Genomic DNA, 23,743 nt, shown 5'->3' with positions numbered 1-23,743 from the left:
TATTAGGTATGTTATTATTTGTGTGTTAATACTGTGATTAGTGCAATATTTGGTATAATATTAATTGCATGTTAAACACGTTTAACGCTCGTCATTGAAGCAGTCTAGGTCATTGGATTGACTTAGTTCGATGGCTGAGATCATTTGGATCTACCCCTTTGAATCTTTTTATATTGGTATAATATAGGTGTGGTTCAACGTGGAGTTTTTCTTTTTTGTGGTTCAACGTGTAGTTGTTTGAAGAAAATAAAACTCCCAAAGGCCAAACCGCCATCAGGGTTTTCCAAATAAATAGCCGTCAAAGCTTCTCTCATTTTCCATCCGGCACCCTCCACAAGTTTCTTCTCCAGGCCCCCCGCCAGTTAGCGGAATTGCCACGCGAGTCCTCCGGCCGCGACCGCCATGGAGCCACCCGGTTCGGGTACAGGAGCAGCAGAACCGGTCGAGGAGGACCGCGTCGACGAACCGGCCCATGGGGGCTCCTCCCCGAGCGCTGCGGCGCCGCCACCTCCACCTCCCCGCACGACGCCCCTCCACCTCGAGCAGGCCGGAGGCGGCGCCGATGGGTCGACCCCCGCGACGGTGTTCGACCCCCGGAAGGGCAAGGATCCGGTGCCCCTGCTGCCGCCCTGGGCCATTCCTCCTCCTCCGAGCCCCGCCACGGTGTTCGACCGACGGAAGGGCAAGGATCCGGTGCCCCCGCTGCCGCCCTGGGGCATTCCTCCTCCTCCGAGCCCCGCGGGCAGCAGCAGCTCCTCCGACTCCTCCATCGACTACGGCGCGGCATTCAGGGCCGGGGCCTTCGGAGACGGGGTCACCGAGTCGAGCACCGCCGCGGAACTCAGAGCCCGCGGCGGCAGGGCGCCGGCTACGTGGAGCGACCCCTTGGTGGCGGCCACGAGGGAGGAGCCCAACGCGGCGCCGCATCCGTTCGACCACGGGATGATCGATCGGCTGGTGCGACAGCAGGCGGCCATCGACGGGGCGATCGGGCTACGGGAAGAGCCCGACGAGGCGGCGCCGTCGGTCGACCCCAAGCTGGTTGCGCAGTTGTTGCTCCAGTGGCTGGCGAGAGTGCAGGCGGCCGTCGACGAGGACAACAGGCGACGGGAACAGCAGGTAACGGCCTCTGCGACGTGCTCTTGTTGTTTCTTGGAGTTCTTGGAGTTCTTGGAGTGCGTTCTTGAGCGTTTCTTGGTTTCCTGTTGAGCAGTACAACTCGTTGCGCGCGGAAGAGGCGATGTACCAGAAGGAACAGGTATGGGCATGAATGGCATGAATCTGGTCGGAATTGCTTGCTGTAGTCTGTTAAAATCTTGAGGTCAGGGATGATTTAGCAGTTGAAATGGAATCTCGGCGAAATGTTGGGGACAGTTTGGCGATTAGGCATTTCCTGATTATTACTCAAGTTCTTCTTGTGATGCATTATGAGATTTAGAGGTAGGCAAGGATCTTGTTGTGATTACTCACAACTGTTCAAGATTTAGGCGTCCAGGCTTGTGCTAATTGATTCTTCTATTTGGTTTGGTATGATAGCATGTTTTGCACTTTTGCTGCAAGTGAAAAATGTGGGGAGATATGAGGATCATGTCTTGGCAGTGGTTGCTGTCATATTTGGGCAAGAAATCTTGATGTCAAAATGTACCAGTTTCCAGTGTAGATGAATGGTGTTATAGGGGAAGTTAATCATCTGTTATAGTGAGTGTTTGTTCGGGATTACATGGCTCTATGCTTTTGCCTTTTGTCATGTGTTGCCTGAAAGGCTGAAACTGGCTCCGAAGCCTCAAAACTCGATTCATATGAATAACTCGAATATTTCAATCTTGTTAGCCGAAATATGTGATCCTGATGCTAATTCTGTGGTGCAGGAGAAACTATCACAAGTAAAGGTTGTGGTAAAGGTGAAACCCAAGCAAGACAAACTAGGTATAAACTGGACTCGGATCATGAACAAGGTATGGCCTGAATCTTGTCCGCTCTTCTCACTTGTGAAGTTGTGATTCTCGGGTGGTATGAACTGGGATTTTTTGTGCATAGAAAATAGAACTGGGATTTTTTGGTTTTCTTTGGTTTCTGTTTGTTCATGTTAAATTCTTGGACCTGTTAGTGTAATCAACGCATGAAATCTTGGTTAGAGCGTCATGTGGCATCCTAGCGTAGGGGAGGAATCTTGGGAAAATGTTGGCAGAAGTACAAATGCCCTTGGTGCTCGTTGATCTTTCCACAATCTGCAATTGTATTTTGAAGCAAATGGCTATCTTGTTGAAACTGTTGTCTGTAAAATGTGGGGAAATCATGAGGTCATGTCCTACTGCAATATTTTGGCAACAGAGCCTGAAGTCAAATGTATGAGCTTCCTTTGCAAACAGATGCTGTTATCAGAAACTTTAATCTAGACATTAGTTCAAGACTGCATAGTTGGACATAATTCCTGTGAATCGTTTGCCATTCACATGCAAAATCGGCGACCACTTTAGGATTTGGTCGAGAAGTTTCGCCATTATGTCGATTGGTACCTGGAACTGGTTCAGAAGCCCCGGAATATAATTCATGTAAATAGTTGCCGAAAATAAAGAAGCTTTGGATGCACATGTTTTGCGGTCTTGCTATACAGTATTATTTTTCCTTTTGACAGGGAAAAGGGAAAAAAAATTGAGTGCTTGTTTGTTAATTCCATTATTTTTCATTCCCTTATGTCTTTGCTTTTAAATACTCGATCTTGTTGATTCTGTACAATTGCAAGACTGGCAGGATGTATGGTCTTTAACTTCGTTTTCTTCATTTCCTGTCAAATAGATTTTTCGTAGAGAAGGAAGGGAAATATGTTCGGAACATGTGAACCACCAGGTTTGTCTCCATTTTGCCTGATGTAATGTTCAAAATGGAAGTGCAAGAAAAATCAGGATCAAAGCCCTATATCACAAGATACTGTGATTAGTGGTTCAGAAGGATCATGTTCTCTTTATAAATACTAAATTGTATATTAACTCTTGGTTGTGATAATCTGATGGGACCTGAATCGTACTTGTACTGTTCTTGAGTTTATCATGTGTTAATAGACATCTTCTCGTTTTCTTACTGAACAACAACCAATCAGTATCAATGATGGGATTATATACTAGCGGTTTCAAACATTTCCAGAGAACATGGAAACCTGAAGATTTGAATGAAAACAAAATTTCCATCACATTTTTAGATATGTTGTTTCCATGTTCAACTCAGCGTAATTTGAATTCTCATATTTGTGCGTTCGTTGCAGACACATCCCATCACTGAAGTCAGAAGGCATCATAGGCTTGCTTCTGACGAGGCGAACCATCTTGATGCGTATTCAGAATATAGATCGGTGATTGGAGATGGGGAGTGTTTCTACAGGAGCTTCATATTTTCGTACCTTGTAATCGTCCTCCCCTCTTTTCATTATCATAGGATGTAGGTTTAGTTATTTATTAACTTTCTCTGTTTTCGTGAATGTACAACAGGAGCAAGTTATTGATAGGCAGGACACACATGAGGAACAACGTCTCCTTCGTGTTGTTGAAAGAATGTCCATGCAACATGCAAATCTTCGATGGAACTCTGACTTTCGCAGGAGCAGCAAAGTAAGTTCTCGCCTTCTCCATACTTGGTTCTTTCCTTTTCTTTTTTTGAGGGTAATGTTCTTTCTTGGATAAACATGCTTGCAAGGGATGATGATTCTATTCAGGTTACGGTACAACACTTTGTTTGTCATTTGCAGGAGATTCACATTGCTTAACAGTAGCGGTATGCCATCACAGTTTTATGCACTGTTGGCAGAAACTCAAATTTGAAGTTTATTGTAAAGTTAACGACCCAATTGTAGCAACGGCCTTAAGAAAATTTACTTGCAAAGGAACGTCAATATAATAAGGAAGTAACATAATTTTATGCTTGTTTGAGCACTGCAACAATGCTCACCTACTGGTTATTATTGTATAGCCACCTCACTGTTTGTTACTAGCTATAGTATATGCTTAACAACTAAAGCTTCTCAGGCGAGTTATCTTAGGTGTGTTCTTTTATATCTTGCCATTGATCAGTATTCTGTATGTATCATTGTAACCTATGATATATGATTATCAATTGCGAATTATTGAGTCGCTGGTTCTTTCAGGCATTTAAGAATCTGATCAAGAAAATAATGAGACGGAAACATGGCAGAGAATCAACTAGCAGGTTTTTGACTTGCTTGGTTTTCTGCAATTCCATCATAGTATTGTGGCCGAATGCATTCCATCTCACTGACATAATATGTGCCATTTTTAGCCGCCGTAAAGAGAAACTTCTCAAGTTCTTCAACAAGGATGATACGACACTAGACAGTGAGAGAAACACCCTTGAATTCATATTTCCTTTTGTCCATCACAATTCATGTTTCTGACACATTTTCTTGGTTAGTTTTCATTTTCCTCAGATTACTAGTAGCTATCCAGATGTGCTCGCACAGGGAGGTGTATGAACCGCTTATACCCGGGCTCAGAGGAAATTACAATCTGGAAGATGTCAGTGATGCATATTCTCCCTTGCATTACCGTTGTGCTGATTTCCAATGCATCCATTGTTGGATACATGACACTCAATCTACCTATCCTGTTATTGTTGTTGTACGTACAGTGGTGCTTTTGGCGCGTCACTCCAGCTCGCCGGTTCACGCATCATGTTATGATGGTGGCCTTGGCCAGAGCGCTTGAGGTACCCCTCAGAGTGGAGCGAGTCCGAGGAGGATATGATCCAGATATCTACACTGTTCCTGGAGTTCCCCGTCCGAGAGTGACCCTGCTGTACTCGGCAAATCACTACGAAATCATCTACCCACGTGCTCCTTCTGCTGAGAGTTCAAGTCATCAGGCTTCCCAGAGAGAACATGCTGCTGATCAGGGTTCAAATCAACAAACTTCCCAGAGAAAACATCCTGCTGATCAGAGTTCATGTCATCAGGCTTCCCAGAGAGAAGATCCTGCTGATCAGAGTTGAAGTGAATAGATTCCGCTGGATTAAAGTTTGAGTTGGGCTGCTGCCTATGAATGAGATTAGTGGTAGGCATATCATCCTCCAGATATCTACATGCAGTGATGAAGTTGGGGTAGACATAGCATATACACTTGTGCGTTCTTCTTTGATAGGGAGAGAAACTTGTGGTGTTGTTTGAATTGTTGGCTGGTATACTTGTGCATTCTTTGAAAGAATTTCTTTCTAATGTTGGCAAAGATACATACTGCTGATGCCACTGGATTGATTGATCAGTTTGGTGCTAAGGATGAAACTGTTTTCCAACAATATACTCATATTACCCTGCCTGCTTTGTGAAGCTGTTCGAATCACAACAATCTGGCCGGTATTACTTTGTAATGTACTCCCTCCGTAAACTAATATAAGAGTGTTTAGATCACTAGTTTAGTGATCTAAACGCTCTTATAGAAGTTTATAGAGGGAGTACTAGCAAACTGCCAAAATGTGGTTAAGACAACTTTTTGTACCTATTGATTCAGGCACGAGGCCCATATCACACCACATAGTCTTCCAATAGCAGACCGGCTGGGAACTTTTCTAGTGACCCATCAGTGGAAGTTGTGGAAACCACAATTTTTGCACATCCAAGCTGGGCTCCAGCTCTGGAATAAGGTTCAACACATCAATACAATCTACAAGAAGGGAAAATGGCACATCACATTCAAAAAATGTTCACGCTTTTCAAAAGATATGTTCGTGACATTTAAAAAAAATACAATGTAAAATATGTTCATGCGTTCAAAAAAAATATTCATGACATTTTAAAAGATGTTTATACAATGTAATTTTTTTCGAGTAATTAAAAACGTACTCCCTCCGTCCTAAAATGTAAGATCATTTTTGACACAAAATGTAGTGTCAAAACTGATCTTATATTTTTGGGACGGAGGGAGTATTTTTTAGCATTAAATTTATTTGTCACATTAAAAAAATGTTCACACATTTAAAAAATAAGCTCGTGACATTTTCATAATGTTATACAATGTAAAAAAATGTTCGCCTAATTTTAGAAAAATGTGTTGCATTAAAAAATGTTCACATGTTTCAATAATATGTTAGTGACTTTCTAAAAATACTTTTAAACAATTTTAGATAGTTCCTCGTATATCAAATAGATGTGCGGCGTCTATACAAAGAATTTATAATTGTATTAAAAATCGACATGTATTAGAAAAAAACAGATAAAATATCAAAAAGGAAAAGAAAAATCAATGAGAATCGTAAAAAAGGCAAAAATAAAGAAAAAACACACATGGAACCTTCCGAAAACCGATGAAAAGTTCCATGAACCAATCCTCAGAACCTTCACAAAAACCACTTCACTAGGTCGGCTCACTATGGCGACGCATTTGGTAGCGCCAGTGCCGAGGCGGAGGTATGTCTCACAATAAGTGAGACATAGCTCCGGTGGAATTTTACACCAGGCAAGATAGCACGAGGACACAAATCCAAACTAGACCTAATTACCTTAATTTTATTACATACTAGCAAGATGCCCATGCGTTGCACGGAACATCAAGATGCATTTGTATGAGTAGTTTATCTTGTGGGAGATAAAGATGAACGAAGCAAGGCCTTATCTGTAAATATGGAGAGAGGTGCGGGTATCTTTTGTAAAATTGGCATGGTTTGCTTTCTATCCGTCAGATATGGATCGGACGGTCTATATTACAAGATGGCAGGCACACCATCATCACCAACTCGGTTTTTTATAAGAGTAGTAGATGTTGCTTTTCTCTATTGTTCAGAACATGCACACCATGAATAACTCATCTCTGTCATTAAGGTAGGGGAAGGCTCAACTGAGGAGAGTGGTTTATCTCTTGTGCATGCTTGTATATGGATCCATCATTTGTGGTTGCTTTGGGATTCATGTTACTTTTTTGGTTTGCCAAAAATTGTCTTCATTGTGTTGCCAATAAGAAAGAATGCACTTGTTTTGGACCGAGTTTGCTCATACACAATTAAGCGAGCTATGCCTCTCCACGGCGATTAGGCACTCCCACCCGTCCGATTCGGACATGCACGACCTGGATCAACTCTGTCATCCACTCCTGCCCCATTTTTACCATGAGACAACTACCAACTGTAAACTGGGCCACTACTTCGCAAAACAACTTCGGCAATTTCCTATGAACCGAGCCAACATATTTGTGGGCTAGGGTAATTGTGTGAGCCCAGCATCGTGGCTTCCGACGCCCTTCTTGTTTTCCCCATTGATGACATGTCCTTTCCCCTGACGGTCGCCATGATGGAAGCCTCCTCCCCCCCAGGCCCTCGCCAATGATGATGCTTAGGTTTCCGCCTGCACTTGCTGCAACATGGGAGGCCACGCGCGATGGTGTTGCTGTTGACGGTGGAGAGGAGATCATCAACAAGGGAGGTGACTGGAATAATCTAGTATGAAAGAGATCAAGTTGAAGGTAGGCATTCTTTCCCCGCTTCTCCACTCCATCAATACCCTCCCACATCTCGCAACCACAACTCTCTCTCTCTCAACTTGCTTATATTTGTGATTTCTTAGATTCCCCTAATTTTGTTTGCTTTTGTTTCTATACATGTTAGGTTATGAGGGTTACAACTAGGTACAAATCTCAACAATGACTTATCTTCTTGCGATGCAAAAAATGAAGTTAAATTGGTCTCTTCTAATTAATTAAACAATAGGACTAGAGGGTTAGAACAGATTGGAACCACCGAGTTATGGTGGAGTTGGTGTGTACTTTGTGTAGGTACTATTAGGGAGATGTCAGTTAATCTGCCAATTTTTTGTATTTGGGAGATGGTGGCAGTTGTGAGTGTTGAAAGTGTGTATGTGGATTGCGTTGCCTAGTGCATAAAGTTTAACATGATATTAGAGCCTATGTTTAGGTCTCCCCCCAGACGCCGCAACTCATCCTCTCTCCTGGTCGTTTTTTTGGTCTATCACGATCCGCACGCCCCTTGTGCTTGTTTTGTGACTTCTCATCGAGCACTTCCGATGGATTTCCTTTGCTTCTAGCAACCTCGAGGACGCCGGTCGCCGATCCCTTGACTGCCTTCAGGGCACAAGCTTTGATACCATGTTGAGCTTCATGCACTATCCAACGCAACCAAAAGTCTAAACTGATGAAAAGGACTAGGCAATCCGCATATACACTTCAACACCCACTCTCATGTGTGACGCGGGAAGTCAGCACGTGAGTAAACTCAGAGGTATGACTCAAGAGGGTTATAGGTGGACATAAATGGGCGCAACAACAAAATTTGGATAAATTGCAAAAGTTAGGACTTGAACTCAAGATATTAGAGTATGATACCATGTTAAGCCTCATGCACTAGTCAACGCAACCAAAAGTCTGAACTTAAGGCCTTAGGCTCTAATACCATTTTATGGTGCAACTTAATTGTATTGCAAGCCCAAAAGGCGTACATATATTACAAAAGACTTAACATTGAAGGAACGGAAACATAGCCTAATAACGACTCCTAGACCAATATTAATACTTCCTAACAGTCAGTTCATTCAGTTTTTTCTTCCATCATGCACAATTAAAACTTATCTGGTCTCAAATGTTCAACTGTTGCAGATGATGCATGGGTATCACAGTAAATATGTTAATAGTATAAACTGAACTATTGATTCAGTAACTCTAATTTTGGTTTGACGGATACATGGCTTATGAAAAATTCATGCAATAGACATCTATATTTGAAACTTGGAGACCATCTCTTATACCCTCATGTTCACCTCTCAATTCTCACTTTTTCGGTCTCATTCCTTCATTTAAGCATAGGTTCAGTTTCATTTGCTCAAGGTAGTTGGAAGTCGCACATATAGTTTCTTCACTTAGCCTCCCTTCCCCCCTCGAAGAAAAATTGTTGTGTTTTAGATGAAGGAATTGGTATGAAGAATGTGTGTCATGCCCAAATGAGTTAGCATGCTTCTCATTCTTGTCAGTGCGATGATCATGCTTTTAGATCAAGCATATGAGGGGGATAGGGTGTACTCTGGATGAGAATTCTGCTAAGACTAGATCAGTGAACTAAACAAGTTGTGCGATAAGCGGCATGACCAGATGCCAAGTGGCCATACAACTCTTTGCCACTTCGGTACTGACAACATATCACAATGAGAAAGGAGGAAACAACACTTGGATGTTCCTTGCAAAAATTGTTTTAACATGTGAAGCTACATTCCACCCCAATCAATTACTGTTATCTGAAATTGTTTTGGGAGCAGCAAGCTAAATATTTACAAACATATATATGCAAACATGTTTAAATCAGTTATAGGGCCAGTTCATGCAAAATTAACCTATGTATGCATTGCGACTATATAGACCGGATCATGTAAATTAACATAATTCTATCACTGAAATGAACGGGTGCGGCAAAGCGGGTCATCACGGTCTAGTGAAACATTAAAATACACTTTGAAATGAGAAGAAACCAAATGTAATCCTTTGAAACAAGACAGGTTTTGAAAAATATATTTTTTAAATAACCCGAATCTCAAAGCAACCATGAATGATGGATCCAGAAATGGTAGAATTGTTTTTTTAGGTGGATAGAATTTCTCTCTCCTCACCCGAGCAAGGGAAGAGAATATTTTAAAAATAGCATGAATCTCAAAGCAAATACTCCCTTCGTCCAAAAAAGCCTGTCCCGCAAATGAAGGTATCTAGCATCAAGTTAGTGTTATATACATCCATTTGAGGGACAAAGTTGGGACAAGCTTTTTTGGACGGAGAGAGTATGAATGATGAATTCATATGTGGTATATATTTTTTAGCTTTGTATTAAGATTTTTTTTGAGCTGGTTAGAAGTGAAAGGAGCAAACATGGTATTTTGGTGTCTGCATGTGGGCCTAGGTTGGCAGGGGACAAACGATCAAATCCCCCTGTTTTTCTCCCCGAAGCGAAATTCTCACCCGTCACCATTTCCTCTCGAGCTCGACAGCCATGGCCTCAGAACTAGGGCTAGCGCCGCCGGCGAAGCGCCCGCTACCGTCGACACCCACCACCATCATGCATGGCCAGGATACTTTTAGATCAAGCATATGAGGGGGATGGGGTGTACTCTGGATGATAATTCCGCTAAGAGTAGATCAGTGAACTAAACAAGTTGTGCGATAAGTGGCATGACCAGATGCCTAGTGGCCATACAACTCTTTGCCACTTCGGTACTGACGACATATTACAATGAGAAAGGAGGAAACAACACTTGGGTGTTCCTTGCAAAAATTGTTTTAACATGTGAAGCTACATTCCACCCCAATCAATTACTGTTATCTGAAATTGTTTTGGGAGCAGCAAGCTAAATATTTACAAACATATATATGCAAACATGTTTAAATCAGTTATAGGGAAGTTCATGCAAAATTAACCTATGTATGCATTGCGACTATATAGACCGGATCATGTAAATTAACATAATTCTATCACTGAAATGAACGGGTGCGGCAAAGCGGGTCATCACGGTCTAGTGAAACATTAAAATACACTTTGAAATGAGAAGAAACCAAATGTAATCCTTTGAAACAAGACAGGTTTTGAAAAATATATTTTTTAAATAACCCGAATCTCAAAGCAACCATGAATGATGGATCCAGAAATGGTAGAATTGTTTTTTTAGGTGGATAGAATTTCTCTCTCCTCACCCGAGCAAGGGAAGAGAATATTTTAAAAATAGCATGAATCTCAAAGCAAATACTCCCTTCGTCCAAAAAAGCCTGTCCCGCAAATGAAGGTATCTAGCATCAAGTTAGTGCTATATACATCCATTTGAGGGACAAAGTTGGGACAAGCTTTTTTGGACGGAGAGAGTATGAATGATGAATTCATATGTGGTATATATTTTTTAGCTTTTTATTAAGATTTTTTTTGAGCTGGGTAGAAGTGAAAGGAGCAAACATGGTATTTTGGTGTCTGCATGTGGGCCCAGGTTGGCAGGGGACAAACGATCAAATCCCCCTGTTTTTCTCCCCGAAGCGAAATTCTCACCCGTCACCATTTCCTCTCGAGCTCGACAGCCATGGCCTCAGAACTAGGGCTAGCGCCGCCGGCGAAGCGCCCGCTACCGTCGACACCCACCACCATCATGCATGGCCAGGATACTTTTAGATCAAGCATATGAGGGGGATGGGGTGTACTCTGGATGATAATTCCGCTAAGAGTAGATCAGTGAACTAAACAAGTTGTGCGATAAGTGGCATGACCAGATGCCTAGTGGCCATACAACTCTTTGCCACTTCGGTACTGACGACATATTACAATGAGAAAGGAGGAAACAACACTTGGATGTTCCTTGCAAAAATTGTTTTAACATGTGAAGCTACATTCCACCCCAATCAATTACTGTTATCTGAAATTGTTTTGGGAGCAGCAAGCTAAATATTTACAAACATATATATGCAAACATGTTTAAATCAGTTATAGGGCCAGTTCATGCAAAATTAACCTATGTATGCATTGCGACTATATAGACCGGATCATGTAAATTAACATAATTCTATCACTGAAATGAACGGGTGCGGCAAAGCGGGTCATCACGGTCTAGTGAAACATTAAAATACACTTTGAAATGAGAAGAAACCAAATGTAATCCTTTGAAACAAGACAGGTTTTGAAAAATATATTTTTTAAATAACCCGAATCTCAAAGCAACCATGAATGATGGATCCAGAAATGGTAGAATTGTTTTTTTAGGTGGATAGAATTTCTCTCTCCTCACCCGAGCAAGGGAAGAGAATATTTTAAAAATAGCATGAATCTCAAAGCAAATACTCCCTTCGTCCAAAAAAGCCTGTCCCGCAAATGAAGGTATCTAGCATCAAGTTAGTGCTATATACATCCATTTGAGGGACAAAGTTGGGACAAGCTTTTTTGGACGGAGAGAGTATGAATGATGAATTCATATGTGGTATATATTTTTTAGCTTTTTAATAAGATTTTTTTTGAGCTGGGTAGAAGTGAAAGGAGCAAACATGGTATTTTGGTGTCTGCATGTGGGCCCAGGTTGGCAGGGGACAAACGATCAAATCCCCCTGTTTTTCTCCCCGAAGCGAAATTCTCACCCGTCACCATTTCCTCTCGAGCTCGACAGCCATGGCCTCAGAACTAGGGCTAGCGCCGCCGGCGAAGCGCCCGCTACCGTCGACACCCACCACCATCATGCATGGCCAGGATACTTTTAGATCAAGCATATGAGGGGGATGGGGTGTACTCTGGATGATAATTCCGCTAAGAGTAGATCAGTGAACTAAACAAGTTGTGCGATAAGTGGCATGACCAGATGCCTAGTGGCCATACAACTCTTTGCCACTTCGGTACTGACGACATATTACAATGAGAAAGGAGGAAACAACACTTGGATGTTCTTTGCCAAATTGTTTTAACATGTGAAGCTACATTCCACCCCAATTAATTACTGTTATCTGAAATTGTTTTGGGAGCAGCAAGCTAAATATTTACAAACATATATATGCAAACATGTTTAAATCAGTTATAGGGCCAGTTCATGCAAAATTAACCTATGTATGCATTGCAATTATATAGACCGGATCATGTAAATTAACGTAATTCTATCACTGAAATGAACGGGTGCGACAAAGCGGGTCATCACGGTCTAGTGAAACATTAAAATACACTTTGAAATGAGAAGAAACCAAATGTAATCCTTTGAAACAAGACAGGTTCTGAAAAATATTTTTTTAAAATAGCCCGAATCTCAAAGCAACCATGAATGATGGATTCAAAAATGGTAGAATTTTTTTTAGGTGGATAGAATTGCTCTCTCCTCACCCGAGCAAGGGAAGAGGAAGGCGCAATGGAAGAGAATATATAAAAAAAGCATGAATCTCAAAGCAAATACTCCCTCCTTCTGAAAAAGCTTGTCCCGCAAATGAATATATCTATTTGAGGGACAAACTTGGGACAAACTTTTTGGACGGAGAAAGTACGAATGATGAATTCATATGTGGTATATTTTATTTTATTTTGCTTTTTATTAAGATTTTTTTTTTGAGCTGGGTAGAAGTGAAAGGAGCAAACATGGTATTTTGGTGTCTGCATGTGGGCTCAGGTTGGCAGGGGACAAACGATCAAATCCCCCTGTTTTGTTTTTCTCCCCGAAGCGAAATTCTCACCCGTCGTCATTTCCTCTCGAGCTCGACAGCCATGGCCTCAGAACTAGGGCTAGCGCCGCCGGCGAAGCGCCCGCTAGCGGCGGCACCCACCACCATCACCGGCATCGGCGACGAACTCCTCCGCGAGATCTTCCTCCTGCTTCCGTCCCTCCCGAGCCTCGTCCGCGCCGCCCTCGCCTGCCGCACCTTCCTCGGCGCCGTACGGTCGTCCCCCGCCTTCCGCCGCCGCTTCCTGGCGCTCCACCCGCCCCAGATCCTCGGCTTCTTCATCTGCCCCAGCCGCATAGCCAGCCACCCCTTCGTCCCCTCCCGCGGCCGCTCCGACCCGGACCTCGCCGCCGCCGTCCGCGGCGCCGATTTCTTCCTCACCCGCCTCCCGGAGGACGGCGGTTCCTCCCGCGGGTGGCACTTCGAGACCTGCTACGGTGGCTACGCCGTCCTCCTCAACCAAACCACGGACCAGATCGCTGCCTACAACCCCCTCACGCAGGCGCTGCATCTCTTCCCCCAGCCGCCCGCCGATAAGATCCTCTTCCACGGCTTGCCTGAGTACTATTTCTTCCCCGAAGAGGACCAGGGAGTGCTCCGTATGGTCTGTGTCCAACACCGGAACACGTCGTGGCAAGTGCCGGCGCGCCTCGCCGTCTTCTCCCCGGCCACCAGCGGCGAGTGGCAGATTTTGCCGTGGGTGGAGACCCCGCCGCCGCTGCAGCCCGAGGAAGATGGTCAAAAGGTCATCACTTTTTACCCTGGTACGCAGGTGAAAGGATTCGTTTACTGGAAACACACGAGTCAAGCCTATGCACTCGTTCTCAACACTGCGACACTGCAATTCTCGAGAGTGGATTTGCCGCCATTCTTTGAAGAGATAGAGACTGTGCAATTTATGCTTGGTCAGACCAAGGATGGGGAGCTCTGTATGGCTGGCGCAGATGACAACGATGGAAAGACAGGAATGCTTGTTGTTTGCGTTTGGAGAGCTGATGAGCACGGTGTTGAGAAGTGGATGCTGGAAGGTACTTTTGCACTGAGTCTATTTGTTGATGCCACAGAGGATGATTCCACGGTGCAGGTTGATGCGATTATCGATGGCTATGTGTACCTGTCTACTAAGTATTCTGGGCAAGCCGAGTCCCTCCTATCCCTCTGCCTGGAAACAGCAAAGCTAACCAAGCTCTTTGATGGTACATACACAAGCCCATCTCATCCCTATATCATGGCGTGGCCTTCTTCTTTGGTAGACAACAAGGCAAGCCCGTGCTTGAAGATTCCGGTAAAGTTTCTTCAGACGTTTGGTCCTTAGATTATGTGAGGTTGCTTGAGAGCATTGGATTATTGTATAGTTGTGATAATCTGCCATTAATTCCACCTTCTGCAATTTTGGTCCACGGTTTTTGTTCTTTTGTTGCACAACAATGGCTTGATTCCAAGTCTTGATAAAGTAGCACACTATCATGTCTGATTTGCATAACTCATATAGTACATGTGTTTAATTGCAGATTATATATCAGTACGAGGATGCAATGTGGAAAGCCAAAATCCCTCTAAACATTAAAATATGGCTATGGCTGATTTGGCACAATGTGATTTGCATGTTTGGCTGCATCATACATGTGGAGCTCTATTTGCAATACTATGGGGCTATATGATAGACCTTAGATGCTTCACACATTACTTTACTTGGGTCGCTGATAAAATTCCCTTAGGCATTAATTTACAATTGCTGCCTTTTGTTGGGTTATCTGGAAAACTCGAAACAGAGCTTATTTTGAGAAGAAATTACCGTCGGCTCCTGCTGAGCTGATTTATTATTTTTATGTTTTTCTATGTCACTGGGCAGGTTTACAGAAGGATGGTGAAAGCAAAATCTTCTGAAAGGGGAGGCGGCGATCCAGAATTCAGCTATCAGGAGTTCAGGACCCATGAAGCTGCTCATGCGTCCTCGACTGGTGGCTTACTGAGCATCACTGAAGAAGATGAACAAAATGAGCTGATGGATATTGAGCGGCAGTAATAACAAAAAGTCTTGTTACTGCTTGATTGTGGTGTTTCGATCCAGGTTATCTGTCCTGTATGTTTTTCGTTCTGAACAAATCAGTCTGGGGCTAGCTTGTCGCCCAAATCTTATCTTCTCTTTTGTGTCTGTGTCCTGTTGTGGATTGCTGTCCACTTTCCTTGGAGTTTGCTCTTGCGACCCTGCGTTACTTTCGGTGTGAGGTTCATGAGTCTTTTGGGATGCGTTTTTTCTTTTCTTTTTCAGTGTGTAAAAACCTTGTTTCGTTATGCCAGTAGTGGAACCCGACTCCCTTTTTTGGGAGGCGTATGACAAAAAAGCACGAGGATGCAATATTTAGCATGCAGTTTGTGCAGAGTTTATGATAGCACTAGTACGCTGATATAAAGTGCACGTCATGCTCCCTATCTCTTGTCTTTTGCAAAGATTATGTGATAGCACAAGGATATAAAGTGCTGCATTGCCACCATTTGAGGCTGTAAATTTCTCCTCACTAAATGTTGTCTAAACATTACTTTGTAATGCTAACCACTATGAGATGGCATTGCTGTAACAAATCTTATTTCATTTTCACTACTTGTATGGGTACTATACTTGTCTATCATAACAAATCTTATATCGTTTGCACTGCTTGTATGGTTGCTAAACTTGTCTATAAATATATATTTTTGAGACGGAGAACTTGTCTATCATTGGAATTATAGCCTTGCACAATTTATGTATACAAATACTTGAATCCTTTACTCACACCGAAATATTCTTCTATGTCTCCGGGTGCTCGCTGGTGCAAAAGCACTACGTTGCCTGCACGCGTGCCCTCCTGGTGTTTGATTGCAGGCGTGTAATGTAGCTGTACAGTCCATCCCACTGAACAGTTGAGGATTTTTCAACGATGCAGCTACCACTGGAACATCTGATGTTCCATACATCATATCATATCTGTAGTTTGGTTACTTAAATTTATCTAGCCTCTGAACCTGAATGATTTATGAGTACACAATATACTGCTCCTGCTTGGCCTCGTATAATGCGTGCAGTTATGATTATCATTAAACTGCTATTGCATCTACGGAAACTTGTGAGCATAGGACCTATGATGTTCTTACATACGATTCCTGATTGAGGAGTCATATTGATTTCAATAGACAGAAAAGGCAAAGTAGACAGACAGCATAGATTGCCAGCAGCAAGCCATCTGTGATTCTGAAACATTCTCAGTAGCTGGTGCAAATCAGCATCATTATGATGTGTCTGTTCTTGACAGGAATTGCAAAAACTTGCCTGTAAACTAATATGAGATCTTTTAGATCACTAAAGTAGTGATCTAAAAGATCTCATATTAGTTTACAGAGGGAGTACTTACAAGTATCCACATGATGGTTTTGGCCAAACCATTCAAATCTATCCAAATTTCACAAGTATACATGCATGCTCATAAAGAAAAGCAGAACAATCAAATTGATTTGCCGCCCTGTTCTGTTGATATTTCTGAAGCTTCTTACAATTCTATCATAAAACCACTGCATTTTCCAGTTATGCTAAATAATGGTATAGAGAAAACTGCATGATCATCCACTCATTGTAAAAATCCCCACGGTGAAAAATTTCATCAACGAATCACATCAGAGAGATGAATGTCAGAAGAGCGACTACATCCAGCGTCAACAATTTCAGCAGTCCTGCATCATAGGACGGTGAGGCCAAAAGACCTGTTCTGTCGACGGAACGAAGCGAGTTTAGCTAGCAGAAGAAACACACGAGCTGCTGATTGCATTTTTCTAAACCTATATCTATATGTTCTATAGGCAAAAGTAGGCGTCCAGTTCTGCTGTCATCGTATGCTGAACTTGTGAAGAACTCCCACTCTGATCTTCATTTACTCTGCGTCGACATCCGGGTGTTGCAGCTCACATCCTAGGCTGAATTAGCAGAAATTATGAGCGAGTTAGGCAGCAGACATGATCAATAACAAGATCAAGAAGGAAAAATCTTGAAACAATATAATGTGCAAGGAACTAAGTTTTATGCGCTATTGTAAGATACTACCTGAATTATATTCAGAGTTCTTTTTTTGAGGAATTAATTCGGAGGTTAGAAAATAAAGTATATTATCTGCAAAGGTGAAATGAGATGACTGAACTTGATTTTCCTATTTATCTATAGGCAAATGTTCCAGAATGGAACTGAATTATCTGAATCAAGGACTGAACAAATCCACATGGCAAATCAAACTACTTTTACTCTTCTATAAGACTGCAACTGTTTCAGGCAACTACCAAATCCTAAATGAACTACTTTTACTCTTCTATAATATCCTTTTTCCAAGAACGATCGGATTAGCACTCAACTAAAGAAAGATTCTAGTACATATTTTCATGCAGTAAAATAGTATCTACGCCAACATCTGTACATTGTGCATAATAGATTCAAGACCAGAATACATTCTGGCCAAAGAAGATTAGCAGGAGGCAGGTGAACAATCTAAATCTCAGAATTTTGTAGAATAAAAAAACAAGATCAAAGATTACAGATCATGTACAAAACCTGAATACAGCTCATGTGGACAAATAAGATTCATTTAATTTATTATTGTTGGAACCAGAATTTTGTTCGCAGTGTTATTCGATGCAAGTAAAATGGGCTAAATCAAACGGATATCACCATTTTCTATGTTAAGGCCAAAAGGAGATGAATCAAATGATTTGGAGTTTTAAGTTCCATAATGATTTATTCCCCCAATAACAGATCTTAATCTACTTATCAACAAGATTACAACAGTTGCAGACAATCCCCAACACCTATCAGTTTTAGACCACAAGAGTGTCAGATAACTGTTTTTTCAGACTACAAGAGTTTCAGTTAACTGTTTTTTCAGACTACAACAGTTTCAGTTAACTGTTTCTTGGACTAAAACAGTTTCAGTAAACTGTATCAAGCACAAACAGATTAGCACAAAAATATACCCCAATCATCTACACCAAAATCTGAACACCACCAGTTACAGTTCATGACAAATTCCTTTGCAAAATCGTAGTGTACCTATCCTGTACCCTGACGAAACCCGTGAAAGATGCTCGAACTGAACCCGTATGAACACCGGAGGGCTCCTCGACGCCAACGGGTAGCCGTGGAACTTCCATGGCGTGCAGCGGGCGAGCTGGGACCTGGGACTGCTGCCCGCCGAAGCGTGGCGGCGCGAACTGGGGCGGAGGCCCCTGGAGCTGAACCTGAGCCATCGGCGCGTTGAAGTAGCGGGGGGCCTGAAGCCGCTGGGACCGGAGCGGCGGCTGGACCTGAAACTGGAGCGGCGGCGGATGCATCGGCTCGTTGACGTTCGGCGGCTCGAGCTGGAGCTTCTCGATGTCCTGGAAGAGGGCCCATCGTGTACCCGAAGCGGTAGTCGCCGAACACCTGCACAGCAGGCAGCAGGGCGGGAAGCCCTGAGCGAATTCCCCCGATTAGTTTTGCAAGAAAGCAAGAACAAGAAATCAACAGGAAAACTCGGCCGGGAGGGGACTGATCGCACCTGAGAGAACCGCCTTCGCTGCGGCGAAGGTCCCCGGGGCGGCGCAGGTCGGTGGACGCGCGGAATCGTCCCCGCCGAGGTCGACGTGGCAGGCGCGGAAGAGGTCGTCGCCGGCGCCGCCTCGGCCGTGGCCGCAGTCGTCTCCGCTGCGGCATCGCCCGCGCGCCCGAAGAGCGAACCGGGCGACATGGCGACGGTGTCCCTGTCTAACGTGTAGCTGGGCGTCTTCCCTCCTCTCCGACGGTCCTCGCTCCTCCTAGGAGGACGCGGCGGCGGCGCAGCTCTCCCGCCCCTGGGAGGACGCGGTGGCAAACTCCCCAGAACCGGAAAGGCCGTGTCGTAGTCGAGGCTCGGCGCGAGCACTGCGTCGGCTGGGGGCTGCGAGGAGGAGGCGGCGGTGGAGGGCATGGAGGAGGAGGAGGAGGACGAGGCCATGGGAGCGGCCGCTGGGGGTGGCGGGAGTTTGAAGAAGAATTGGTTGAGGAGGCCGTTGGGCCGTTGGTTGGGGGCGGTGTTCCCCGTATTTATACTGCTGCACACAGCACAAAAATTAAGAAGTGCCTCTGCTTTCTTCTTCTTCTGTCCCGTACCCTGCACTCTCGGAAGCATGGATTGCTGGCTGAGTCTAGCGAAGGGCATAGCCTGAAGGTGCAGCATTTCTTGTGCACCTTAGCACTTTCAGATGTTGTATTCAGAATTGGAAACCATGCATGCACACCTTGCCGAGGCCCTGTACCAAGCAGCTGCCCTCTGGGTCTCGCTGGCTTCACAAGCGTTTGCAAGATTTAGAGCATCTATAGCTTGATCCCTCAAATCAACCTTATGCATTGCAGTATCGTCGAATTGCCCGGTCATGAAAATGCAACCTCGGACCTCTCACTGGTCTATCCGACACCTCCCAAATTCAGCCTGTAAGTATGTGAGGTGGATATAGGGCGGTCTGGACATGCTCGGACACAACCATCACATCGGATCTGGCCCACATTGGCCCATCCTTCCTGTCCCGACAAATACCTCACCCTAGAAAAAATCCTAGTCAAAGCCACACTCTTCTCAACCGCACTATTTCCATTGCTCGTGTCCTCCCCTCCACCATGTCCAACTTCAGCAGCGGATCTGAAAAGAAACACCGTTGGAAAGGATTGTAGAAGAGATGTTGCACCGGAACAATTGAGAGATTTGAATGAGGTGACAACCTCGAAATAATAGAATGCAAACAAGAATCTTCTGAGATGTCTTCAACACTCCGGAAGGATTAAATTACGAGAGGCAAACGAGCAAAGGAAGCACTTGAGTTGATGAAAAGAATATAATCGACAACGAAAAGCTTGAATTGGATCCACCGGAAAAGGAAAAGAGACGAACAATGATTAACTATGCGAGAATTCACCGTTTGGGGAAAGACTGAAGAGGCTTCGCATGAATGAAATAACTGCTCGAATAGAGGCTCAGACTCCGGGAAGAAAAGGGGTGGGAGGGCGGGAAAAACACAGGCAACTTGGAACATGAAACCGATAAATAACTTGAACAGAAGACACCGGTTGAAATAATTGAGGAGAGAAAGCAAAGGCTTCACACGAGTAGGATGGATACTCGATTTCGGACTCCGGCTTCGAGAAGAAAAGGGGTGGCCGGGTGGGAAAAAACAAGGACAACTTCGGATGGGGAAAACAACGTCGATTGAAAGAACTGAGGATTGATCTACCAAAGGACAAAGAGGTTCAAATCAGCTTGAAGAGAAATGCACCGGATTGAAAAGAGGATGGACAACGAACGAAAACTAACCGCGTGATCCTAAAGAAAAGTTTAAAGGGGAAGGGGGGTAATTCAAAACACCTACGTCAAGATTCCTTACCATTGCCGCGAGGAGAAGGCGGCGGTGGAGGGCATGGAGGAGGAGGAGGAGGACGGGGCCATGGGAGGGGCCGTTGGGGGTGGCGGGAGTTTGAAGAAGAATTGGTTGGGGAGGCGGTTGGACCGTTGGTTGGGGGCGGTGTTCCCCCGTATTTATACTGTTGTGCATAGCGCAAGAATCAAGAAGTGCCTCGCTTTCTACTTCTACTGCCCCGTACCCTGCACTCTTGGAAGCATGGATCGCTGGCTGAGTCTAGCGAAGGGCATAGCCTGAAGGTGCAGCATTTCTTGTGCACATTGGCACTTTCAGATGTTGTATTCAGAACTGGAAACCATGCATGCACACCTTGCCGAGGCCCTGTACCAAGCAGCTTCCCTCTGGGTCTCGTTGGCTTCACAAGCGTTTGCAAGGTTTTGAGCATCTATGGCTTGATCCCTCAAATCAACCTTATGCATCGCAGTATCGGTCGAATTGCCCGGTCATGAAAATGCAACCTCGGACCTCTCACTGGTCTATCCGACACCTCCCAAATCCAGCCTATAAGTATGTGAGGTGGATATAGGGTAGTATGGACATGCTCGGACACAACCATCACATCGGATCCGACCCACATTGGCCCATCCTTCCTGTCCCCGCAAATACCTCACCCTAGAAAAAATCCTAGTCAAAGCCACACTCTTCTCAACCGCACTATTTCCATTGCTCGTGTCCTCCCCTCCACCATGTCCGACTTCAGCAGCAGATCTGAAAAGAAACACCGTTGGAAAGGGTTGTAGAAGAGATGTTGCACCGGAACAATTGAAAGATTTGAATGAGGTGACAACCTCGAAATAATAGAATGCAAACAACAATCTTCTGAGATGTCTTCAACACTCTGGAAGGATTAAATGGCGAGAGGCAAACAAGCAAAGGAAGCACTTGAGTTGATGAAAAGAATATAATCGACAATGAAAAGCTTGAATTGGATCCACCGGAAAAGGAAAAGAGACGAACAATGATTAACTATGCGAGAATTCACCGTTTGGGGAAAGACTGAAGAGGCTTCGCATGAATGAAATAACTGCTCGAATAGAGGCTCAGACTCCGGGAAGAAAAGGGGTGGGAGGGCGGGAAAAACACAGGCAACTTGGAACAGGAAACCGATAAATAACTTGAAGAGAAGACACCGGTTGAAATAATTGAGGAGAGAATGCAAAGGCTTCACACGAGTAGGATGGATACTCGATTTCGGACTCCGGCTCCGAGAAGAAAAGGGGTGGGCAGGTGGGAAAAAACAAGGACAACTTCGGATGGGGAAAACAACGTCAATTGAAAGAACTGAGGATTGATCTCCCAAAGGACAAAGAGGTTCAAATCAGCTTGAAGAGAAATGCGCCGGATTGAAAAGAGGATGGACAACGAATGAAAACTAACCGCATGATCCTAAATAAAAATTTAAAGGGGAAGAGGGGTTATTCCAAACACCTACGTCAAGATTCCTTACCATTGCCGCGAGGAGAAGGCGGCGGTGGAGGGCATGGAGGAGGAGGAGGAGGACGAGGCCATGGGAGGGGCCGTTGGGGGTGGCGGGAGTTTGAAGAAGAATTGGTTGGGGAGGCGGTTGGGCCGTTGGTTGGGGGCGGTGTTCCCCCGTATTTATACTGTTGTGCATAGCGCAAGAATCAAGAAGTGCCTCGCTTTCTACTTCTACTGCCCCGTACCCTGCACTCTTGGAAGCATGGATCGCTGGCTGAGTCTAGCGAAGGGCATAGCCTGAAGGTGCAGCATTTCTTGTGCACATTGGCACTTTCAGATGTTGTATTCAGAACTGGAAACCATGCATGCACACCTTGCCGAGGCCCTGTACCAAGCAGCTTCCCTCTGGGTCTCGTTGGCTTCACAAGCGTTTGCAAGGTTTTGAGCATCTATGGCTTGATCCCTCAAATCAACCTTATGCATCGCAGTATCGGTCGAATTGCCCGGTCATGAAAATGCAACCTCGGACCTCTCACTGGTCTATCCGACACCTCCCAAATCCAGCCTGTAAGTATGTGAGGTGGATATAGGGTAGTCTGGACATGCTCGGACACAACCATCACATCGGATCCGGCCCACATTGGCCCATCCTTCCTGTCCCCGCAAATACCTCACCCTAGAAAAAATCCTAGTCAAAGCCACACTCTTCTCAACCGCACTATTTCCATTGCTCGTGTCCTCCCCTCCACCATGTCCGACTTCAGCAGCGGATCTGAAAAGAAACACCGTTGGAAAGGGTTGTAGAAGAGATGTTGCACCGGAACAATTGAAAGATTTGAATGAGGTGACAACCTCGAAATAATAGAATGCAAACAACAATCTTCTGAGATGTCTTCAACACTCTGGAAGGATTAAATGGCGAGAGGCAAACAAGCAAAGGAAGCACTTGAGTTGATGAAAAGAATATAATCGACAATGAAAAGCTTGAATTGGTTCCACCGGAAAAGGAAAAGAGACGAACAATGATTAACTATGCGAGAATTCACCGTTTGGGGAAAGACTGAAGAGGCTTCGCATGAATGAAATAACTGCTCGAATAGAGGCTCAGACTCCGGGAAGAAAAGGGGTGGGAGGGCGGGAAAAACACAGGCAACTTGGAACAGGAAACCGATAAATAACTTGAAGAGAAGAGACCGGTTGAAATAATTGAGGAGAGAATGCAAAGGCTTCACACGAGTAGGATGGATACTCGATTTCGGACTCCGGCTCCGAGAAGAAAAGGGGTGGGCAGGTGGGAAAAAAAGAGGACAACTTCGGATGGGGAAAACAACGTCAATTGAAAGAACTGAGGATTGATCTCCCAAAGGACAAAGAGGTTCAAATCAGCTTGAAGAGAAATGCGCCGGATTGAAAAGAGGATGGACAACGAATGAAAACTAACCGCATGATCCTAAATAAAAATTTAAAGGGGAAGAGGGGTTATTCAAAACACCTACGTCAAGATTTCTTACCATTGCCGCGAGGAGAAGGCGGCGGTGGAGGGAATGGAGGAGGAGGAGGAGGACGAGGCCATGGGAGGGGCCGTTGGGGGTGGCGGGAGTTTGAAGAAGAATTGGTTGGGGAGGCGGTTGGGCCGTTGGTTGGGGGCGGTGTTCCCCCGTATTTATACTGTTGTGCATAGCGCAAGAATCAAGAAGTTCCTCGCTTTCTACTTCTACTGCCCCGTACCCTGC

General features: G+C 44.5%; 2 protein-coding genes across 4 annotated transcripts; both read left to right on the top strand.

Moving 5' to 3' along the window:
* The first annotated feature begins 399 nt into the window (after nucleotides 1-399).
* On the top strand, nucleotides 400-5,276 carry LOC119315037. Of its 2 annotated transcripts, XM_037589702.1 has the most exons (10): nucleotides 400-1,119; nucleotides 1,214-1,258; nucleotides 1,869-1,955; nucleotides 2,797-2,847; nucleotides 3,260-3,397; nucleotides 3,483-3,602; nucleotides 4,136-4,197; nucleotides 4,288-4,343; nucleotides 4,420-4,523; nucleotides 4,636-5,276. In XM_037589702.1, the coding sequence occupies exons 1-10, from the start codon at nucleotides 403-405 to the stop codon at nucleotides 4,993-4,995; spliced, it is 1,740 nt and encodes a 579-aa protein (XP_037445599.1). In that variant the 5' UTR covers nucleotides 400-402; the 3' UTR covers nucleotides 4,996-5,276. The 2 variants fall into 2 exon arrangements, with proteins under 2 accessions (XP_037445599.1, XP_037445598.1); XM_037589701.1 differs by having other exon boundaries at nucleotides 4,136-4,343.
* A 7,897-nt stretch (nucleotides 5,277-13,173) lies between these two features.
* On the top strand, nucleotides 13,174-15,364 carry LOC119314379. Of its 2 annotated transcripts, none has more exons than XM_037589099.1 (2): nucleotides 13,174-14,433; nucleotides 15,001-15,364. In XM_037589099.1, the coding sequence occupies exons 1-2, from the start codon at nucleotides 13,192-13,194 to the stop codon at nucleotides 15,172-15,174; spliced, it is 1,416 nt and encodes a 471-aa protein (XP_037444996.1). In that variant the 5' UTR covers nucleotides 13,174-13,191; the 3' UTR covers nucleotides 15,175-15,364. The 2 variants fall into 2 exon arrangements, with proteins under 2 accessions (XP_037444996.1, XP_037444997.1); XM_037589100.1 differs by lacking the exon at nucleotides 15,001-15,364 and adding an exon at nucleotides 14,660-14,993.
* Nucleotides 15,365-23,743: the final 8,379 nt, after the last annotated feature.

Source organism: Triticum dicoccoides, chromosome 6A (assembly GCF_002162155.2).
Source record: "Triticum dicoccoides isolate Atlit2015 ecotype Zavitan chromosome 6A, WEW_v2.0, whole genome shotgun sequence".
Lineage (NCBI taxonomy): Eukaryota > Viridiplantae > Streptophyta > Magnoliopsida > Poales > Poaceae > Triticum > Triticum dicoccoides.
The sequence above is the reverse complement of the archived record's forward strand: the minus strand, read 5'-3'. Positions and strand labels throughout refer to the sequence as shown.